Source organism: Sorex araneus, chromosome 6 (assembly GCF_027595985.1).
Source record: "Sorex araneus isolate mSorAra2 chromosome 6, mSorAra2.pri, whole genome shotgun sequence".
In the NCBI taxonomy this organism is placed as follows: Eukaryota; Metazoa; Chordata; class Mammalia; order Eulipotyphla; family Soricidae; genus Sorex; species Sorex araneus.
Genome location: NC_073307.1, coordinates 153,299,401 through 153,308,331, shown reverse-complemented (window position 1 = coordinate 153,308,331; position 8,931 = coordinate 153,299,401). Strand labels below are relative to the sequence as shown.

Below are 8,931 nucleotides of genomic sequence, written 5' to 3'. Positions count from 1 at the left end.
TATTTTAAAAACATGTAAGAAAAATTTTTAAGAAGACAAACAATAAGAAGAATAATCAGAACAGTCACCAAGAACTAATATTAACATTTTTCGTATTCATATATGTATAGCTAAAATTTAATTTTCTTAATAATTAAAACAACTGCAAATATTTCAGTAGTATTTTATTCATATGATGATATACATGTAATTTTCAGTAAAATTTGTGTGAGTACATACAAATGTGTTTCCTTCATAGTGGGAAGAGTCAACCTATCAGATAAAGCTCATTGAATTTCTAATAAAATTGAAATGCATATGTAAATCCATAAATATAGTATAATTAAAGTATACGTAGCAGTCTAAGTATTTTTAAAAAAACTTTTATGGTATTACAGGTAAATACATTCCTATATATCAGACTTTATGTTCACTTGAAAAAGAGCTTAAAGCAAATAATGGGATTATACTTAATTTCCTAAAGAGGGATTATAGAATTGATACAGTAAAGAAAAAATCTTAATTATTATATAAAATATACTCATGTGACCAGATATGAATTGACTAATATAAAAGAAATGCAAAAAGTGAATTCATAATAGATTAGTACTCATAAACAGATCTATGCATAATCACATATAATTAAAAGCATTATTTTTTATTCTCTAAAAATAATAAAAAGTAGCAGTACATTACAGAAAAATAAGCAATATGAGATTAAGTTCAAAATTATAAGAAAGAAGAGTTTGAAAGTTCCATGTGAAAACAAAAAATTTAAATCAATTTATATCTCTGTTGTTAGCAGACAATGACTGACTTAGAATGAATACAGTTGGGAGAATGTTCTCAATTGTTCAAATACAAATCATGACGAGTTAATCAGATCCAAAGTGGATCATGTTTAAAAGCAAGGACACTGACAAGAAAGAATAAGCAGTCATATTCCAACAATGAATGGGTATGTGAAGAAAACTTACATGAAACATGCCTTACACTCATTACAAACTAATGAGTCCTTTTGATAGTACAATCAATTTGATTTTCACACATATCAAAGAACCCTACAGGGGAAATAGAAATATGGTTACCAACACACACACTGACACCAGAAAAATGCAAATTCAATTATAAAATTTGAAATATCCAAGTCATTTTAATTCCCCATGCTTACTTTTAATGTTCTTTGACTTTCCAACATGAAAACCATCACTCAGTCTTCCAGTTCTTGTAGGCTACTGTGTTTAAAAAAAAGATCTACTATAAATCATGCCTCATCACTTGCTATTTGCTTGTAAAAGCATACACAGAATTTGAAGTCCATATACTAGCTGAAACAATCAAAGTTAAAATTCACGTTAAGAAAATATATTTCGAACTTGTTCCAAAATTCTCTGCAGTGCAGATTTTACATCCTTGTTCCTCAAGCTGTAGATCAAGGGATTCAACATGGGGATAATCAGGGTATAAAATATAGATGACATTTTATCAGTGTCAAAAGAATGACTGGACTTGGGTTTCACATACATAAATATTAGAGTCCCATAGAGCAATACGACCACTGTCAGGTGGGATCCACAGGTTGAAAAAGCTTTGCGTCTCCCCTCAGCTGACTTCATCCTGAGAACGGCAATGAGGATGAGCAGGTAAGACACTAGAACTATGAGAAGCGTGAAGATCAAATCAAGAGCTGCGAAAATTATTGTCAAGAATTCGACTTCATGAGTGTTTGAGCAGGCCAAAGATAACAAGGGGAAATCGTCACAGTAGAAATGATTAATGACATTATAGCCACAGAAGGGTAGATTAAAAAGTTTTATAGTGAGCAGAAGAGAAACACCGGTGCTGTAGAGATAGGGGATTACCACCAGCACCAGGCACAGCCTTTGGGACATGATGACTGTGTAGTGCAGAGGGTTGCAGATGGCCACATAGCGGTCATAGGACATGGTTGCTAGGATGAAAATTTCGTTAGTCATGAACATGATAAATAAAAACAGCTGTGTGGCACAAAAGTAAAAGGAGATTCTGTTTTGTTCCACTAGGAAATTTTCCAACATTTTGGGTCCCACCGCGGTGGAGTAGCCGAGATCCGTGAGCGCCAGGTGTCTGAGAAAGAAGTACATGGGTGTCTGCAGCCTGGGGTCCACCTTGGTGAGGATGACCATGCCCAGGTTGCCCACCAGTGAGATCATGTAGATGACGAGGAAGAGCACAAATAGGGGAGCCTGCAGCTCTGGGCGGTCTGTGATTCCCAGGAGGATGAATTCCTTCAGCCCTGTGAGATTATGTCTGTCCATCCACGTTTATTAAAATACAATCTGAGTAGAGAAAGTGAAACAAAGAACAGGTGTCATGAAATAAAATAAGTTTAGTACTCAAATGCAGAACACAAGTAACAGTTTTTCATTTTGTTTCTGTTTAAATTTTCCACTGATGAAAATAAAGCATATATGCTTATAAAAAAAAAGTCTAGATACAGTTTGGAGAAAAATTGATAAGTTTTAATTTTCATCTCTCCCAAAGAATTTCAAAGGAATATTTGATATTGTTTTGAGAATAATTTTTGTCACAAGATAAACATGTTTGTTTCTGGGAATTAATAGAATTAGTGAGCATGGCTTTTAAAAGAATATACTTCACCATGACTGTGTTTTTGGGGGTTCAGTTACAATAGAGTAGGAACCACTATGACAATGATCATTGGAAATCATCACTCTGGAAAAGAACTGAATGCTGACAGTACTTAAAGGTATATACATAATAAGCTCTTGGTACCACTATTACAAACAATAGGCACTAAAGGAATGAGAGAAAGAGACAGATAGACAGACAGAGACAGAGACAGAGATACAGACATAGACAAAGAGAAAGAGAGAGGCAAGCTGAGGGAGGTGGTGGTGTTGGAAGGAAAACTGTGGACGTTGGTGGTGAGAAATGTACACTGGTGAAGGGACAGGTGTTTGTGCATTGTACAACTGAAATCCAATGATGAACACCTTTATAACTGTATGCTTCATGGTGATACATTCAAAAATTCATAAAGAAAATGTTTTAGGTTAAGTTTGTAGAGGGTTTTCAATATGTATTTGTCTTTTTTAGATAACAAGTTGAATACTTTACAAATTTCATTCCAGAATTAATTATATTCTAATTTTATTATATACATATTTATTCAAATTCTAAAGTCAGAAGAAATCATTTAGAATCCTATTTTTATAATATATTTACAATAAATATGTTTATGCATACTCTTGATACACAATGAACACATTTGACAACATTGCAAAGACGTATAAAGATTCTATTGAAGACACAAATTGTATTTATATAAATAACTTTTGATGGATGATTTATTCAAATTCTATCATAAAACTTTAACCTCAAGCATCTGAGTTTTGAATACAATTTTCAAAAACTATCAGCACAAAAAGAAGAATCTACTTTCCTACTAACTTACTGTGTAATAACACATGTCACACTATGCATTTTCGGTTTATGTTATTTCACTTCTTTTTTTTTTTTTTTTTTTTAATATGTAATGTATATTTATTTTTTTTTTTAATTTTAAATTTATTTATTTTTAATTAGAGAATCACCGTGAGGGTACAGTTACAGATTTATACACTTTTGTGCTTATACTTCCCTCATACAAAGTTTGGGAACCCATCCCTTCACCAGTGCCCATTCTCCAACACCTGTAAACCCAGTGTCCCTCCCACCCTCCCCAATCCCATCTCCCCCCCACCCCACCCTGCCACTGTGGCAAGGCATTCCCTTCTGTTTTCTCTCTCTAATTAGCTGTTGTGGTTTGCAATAAAGGTGTTGAGTGGCCGCTGTGCTCAGTCTCTAGCCCTCATTCAGCCCGCAACTCCCTTCCCCCACATGGCCTTCGACTACAATGTAGTTGGTGATCGATTCTCTGTGTTGACCTTTCCCCGGAACGTGAGGGCAGCCTCGAAGCCATGGAGTCAACCTCCTGGTACTTATTTCTACAGTTCTTGGGTGTTAGTCTCCCACTCTGTTATTCTAAATACCATAGATGAGTGCAATCTTTCTATGTCTGTCTCTCTCTTTCTGACTCATTTCACTCAGCATGAAACTTTTCATGCCCATCCACTTAACTACAAAATTCTTGACCTCCTTTTTTCTAACAGCTGCATAGTATTCCATTGTATAGATGTACCAAAGTTTCCTCAACCAGTCATCCGTTCTGGGGCATTCGGGTTTTTTCCAGATTCTGGCTATTGTAAACAGTGCTGCGATGAACATACATGTGCAGATGTTGTTTCGATTGTACTTTTTTGCCTCTCTGGGATATATTCCCAGCAGTGGTATTGCTGGGTCAAATGGGAATTCAATATCTAATTTTTTGAGAGTCGTCCAAATTGTTTTCCAGAAGGGCTGAACCAGTCGGCATTCCCACCAGCAGTGAAGAAGGGTCCCTTTCTCCCCACATCCTCTCCAACAGCGGTTGCTTTTGTTCTTTTGGATGTGTGCTAGTCTCTGTGGTGTGAGGTGGTATCTCAAAGTTGTTTTGATCTGCATCTCTCTGATGATTAGTGATGCAGAGCACTTTTTCATGTGCCTTTTGGCCATTCGTATTTCTTCCTTGGTAAAGTTTCTGTTCATTTCTTCGCCCCATTTTTTGATGGGGTTGGATGTTTTCTTCTTGTAGAGTTCAACCAGTGCTTTATATACCATTGATATCAACCCCTTATCTGATGGGTATTGTGTAAATATCCTTTCCCATTCTGTGGATAGTCTTTGTATTCTGGTCACTGTATCTCTTGCGGTGCAGAAGCTTTTTAGTTTAATGTAGTCCCATTTGTTGATCTCTGTTTTTACTAGATTGCTTAGTTCCGTGTCACCTTTGAAGATACCTTTATCTTCAATATCGTGGAGGGTTTCGCCAACCTTGTCTTCAATGTACCTTATGGTTTGTGGTCTAATGTTGAGGTCTTTAATCCATTTTGATCTGACTTTTGTGCATGGTGTCAGGTCAAGGTCTAAACCCATTTTTTTGCATGTGGTTGTCCAGTTGTGCCAGCACCATTTGTTAAAGAGGCTTTCCTTGCTCCACTTCACATCTCTTGCTCCCTTATCAAAGATTAGATGGTCATACATTTGGGGTTGTGTGTAGGGATATTCCACCCTGTTCCATTGGTCTACGGCTCTGCCTTTGTTCCAGTACCATGCTGTTTTAATTGTTACTGCTTTGTAGTAAAGTTTGAGGTTGGGGATGGTGATGCCTCCCATCATCTTTTTCCCAAGAATTGTTTTAGCTATCCTTGGACGTTTGTTATTCCATATGAATTTTAGGATTGCTTGATCCATTTCTTTGAAGAATGTCATGGGTATATTTATAGGGATCGCATTGAATCTGTATAACGCTTTAGGGAGTATTGCCATTTTGACAACATTGATTCTCCCTATCCACGAGCAGGGTATATGTTTCCATTTCCTCATGTCCTCTTTAATTTCATGGAGTAGCGTTATGTAGTTTTCTTTGTAAAGGTCTTTTACTTCCTTGGTTAAGCTGATTCCGAGGTACCTGATTTTCTGGGGCACGATTGTGAATGGGATTGCTTTTTTCATGTCCCTTTCCTCTGCCTCATTGTTTGCATATATGAAGGCCATGGATTTTTGGGTATTGATTTTGTAGCCTGCAACTTTACTGTATAAGTCTATTGTTTCTAAGAGTTTCTTAGTAGAGGTTTTAGGCTTCTCTAGATATAGTATCATGTCGTCTGCAAATAGTGAGAGTTTGATTTCTTCCCTTCCTATCTGGATGCCCTTAATCTCTTTTTCTTGTCTAATAGCTATCGCAAGTACTTCCAGTACTATATTGAAGAGGAGTGGTGAGAGTGGGCATCCTTGTCTTGTGCCCGATCTCAGAGGAAAGGCCCTTAGTTTTTCCCCGTTGAGGATAATGCTTGCCGTAGGCTTGTGATAGATGGCTTCGACTATCTTGAGGAAAGTTCCTCCAAACCCCATTTTGGCGAGGGTTTTCATCATGAAAGGATGTTGGATCTTGTCAAATGCTTTCTCTGCATCTATTGATATGATCATATGGTTTTTATCTTTACTTTTGTTGATATGCTGGATTATGTTGATTGATTTCCGAATGTTAAACCATCCTTGCATCCCTGGGATGAATCCCACTTGGTCGTGATGTATTATCTTTTTGATGAGTTGTTGGATCCTATTTGCTAGTATTTTGTTGAGGATCTTCGCATCGGTGTTCATCAGGGAAATTGGTCTGTAATTTTCTTTCTTAGTGGTGTCTTTGTTTGCTTTTGGTATTAGGGAGATATGTGCTTCATAGAAACTGTTTGGGAGAGTTCCTGTTTTTTCAATTTCCTGGAAAAGTTTGAGGAAAACAGGCAATAGGTCTTCTTTAAATGTTTGGAAGAATTCGCCAGTGAAACCATCTGGGCCTGGGCTTTTGTTTTTGGGGAGGTTTTTGATTACCGTTTCAATTTCCTTAACATTGATGGGTCTATTCAGGTATTCCAGGTCTTCTTTCTTCAGTGTTGGGAGATTGTAGGAATCAAGGAATCCATCCATTTCTTTTAGGTTCTCCTTTTTTGTGGCATAAAGACTTTCAAAGTAGTCTCTAATGATCTTTTGAATCTCACTGGTTTCTGTTATGATGTCCCCCTTTTCATTTCTGATTCGATTTATTAGAGTTTTCTCTCTTTCTTTCTTTGTGAGACTTGCTAGCGGTTTATCAATCTTATTTATTTTCTCAAAGAACCAACTCTTTGTTTCATTGATCTTTCGGATTGTTTTTTTGGTTTCGATGTCATTAATTTCTGCTCTAATTTTTATTATTTCTTTCCTTCGGTCTGGTTTGGGGTCCTTTCTCTGGTCCTTTTCTAGGGTCTTGAGTCGTGAAGTCAAGCTATCTATGTGGGTCCTTTCTTCCTTCCTGAGGAATGCTTGGAGAGCTATAAATTTTCCCCTTAACACGGCTTTAGCTGCGTCCCATAGGTTTTGGTAGCTCGTGTCTTCATTCTCATTTGTTTCTAAGTATCTTTTGATTTCTTCCTTGATTTCCTTCTTGACCCACTCATTGTTCAACATGGAATTGTTTAATTTCCAGGTGTTTGATTTGATTTTCCGTATTTGTGGGTGGTTAGCTTCTATCTTCAGCGCATCGTGGTCAGAAAAGATGGTTGATACAATTTCTATTTTTCCGATTCTATTGAGGTATGTTCTGGGGCCCAGTACATGGTCTATTTTTGAAAATGTTCCATGTGCACTGGAAAAGAATGTGTATTCTTTCTTTTTGGGGTGTAAGGCCCTGTATAGGTCTATTAGGCCTCTCTCTTCGATTTCTTCATTCAGAGTCAGTGTTTCCTTGTTGAGTTTTGTTCTTGTGGATCTATCTAGAGGTGATAAGGCCGTATTGAAGTCTCCGACTACAATTGTGCTGTTAGTGATGTCCTCTTTGAAGTCTGTTAGGAGTCGTTTTAAATATTTAGCCGGTCGTTCGTTAGGAGCATATACGTTTAAGAGTGTGATTTCTTCCTGTTGTACATATCCCTTGATAAACAGAAAATGACCTTCGCTGTCCCTTTTGATCTTTTTCATCCTGAAATCTATGTTGTCGGATACCAGGATGGCCACTCCAGCTTTTTTAAGGGGGTTGTTTGCTTGGAGGATTGTTTTCCATCCTTTGACTTTGAGTCTATGTTTACTCTGTTTGTTCAGGTGTGTTTCTTGCAGGCAACAGAATGTTGGGTTTAATTTCCGGATCCATTTAGCCACTCTGTGTCTCTTGATAGGTGCATTTAGGCCATTGACATTGAGAGAGATTATTGTGATGTGGTTTTGTGTCATCTTTCTGTGGGATTTGTTGTTCTTATGGGGCTCCTCCTTGTCTTACAGTAGCCCCTTTAGACCTTCTTTCAAGATTGGTTTTGAGTCTATGAAGTTCCTGAGCTGTTGTTTATCTGAGAAATAGTGTATGGTTCCTTCGAGTTTGAGTGAGAGTTTAGCTGGATAAAGTATTCTTGGTGAGGCATTCATTTCGTTGAGTTTTTTCACTATGTCCCACCATTGTCTTCGGGCTCGGAGGGTTTCTTCTGACAGATCGGCCGTAAATCTGAGGGGTGCTCCTTTGTATGTGATTTCCCTCTTTGACCTTGCTACTTGTAGAATTGTGTCTCTATCTAGAGCATCCGCCATTCTGACTATGAGATGCCTTGGAGTCTTTTTATTTGGGTCTCTTTTTGCTGGCACTCTTCGGACTTCTTGTATCTGGACGCCTGCCTTCTCCAGCTCTGGGAATTTCTTAGCGATGATGTCTTTGACTATGTTTTTTTCATTGGCGTTACTTCCCTGTGGTTCTGGTACTCCAATGATTCTTATGTTGTTCCTCTTGAAGTCATCCCCCAGGGCTCTGATTCGCTCTATAGCCATTTTGAGGTCTTTGGCCATGATTTGTTGCTGTCTGTAAGCTTTCTGCAGCTCATCCTCAAGCTCGCTGATTCTGTCTTCGGCTGTAGTCATTCTGCTGTTGAGGGCATCTAGTGAGATTTTTATTTCATCTACCGATTGCTGTATTTGTGAGACTTCCGTTCGAAGGTTTGAAATTTCTGCTCTCATTTCTGCTCTGATTTCTTCCTGTATTTTCTTGGTAGACCGTTCGAGCGCTTGATTCATCTCCTCCCTTAATTTATTGGATGTCTGTTCCATAGTTGCTTGGAGTAGGTCGAATCTCCTCCATATTTCCTCTCTGAATTGTTTATCTGAGAGGTCGTAGATGTTGGGAGACTCTTTTGAGGTTTCTAGTATCTTTTCTTCTCCCTCTCTTGGTGGAGGGGATTTTCGCTGTTTCTTCATATTGTCACGGAAGTGCAGAGTTGGAAGCTTGTAGTTATTTATTCCTCTTCCTTTTTGTGGGAAGAAGGGGCTCCGATTGTGCTAAACTTCCGTTATTCCCTG

General features: G+C 37.7%; 1 protein-coding gene across 1 annotated transcript; it reads right to left on the bottom strand.

Moving 5' to 3' along the window:
- Positions 1-1,334: 1,334 nt before the first annotated feature.
- Positions 1,335-2,276, bottom strand: LOC129405711 (olfactory receptor 8K3-like). Its single transcript, XM_055142841.1, has one exon. It carries the CDS (start codon positions 2,274-2,276, stop codon positions 1,335-1,337), a length of 942 nt encoding a protein of 313 aa, XP_054998816.1.
- Positions 2,277-8,931: the final 6,655 nt, after the last annotated feature.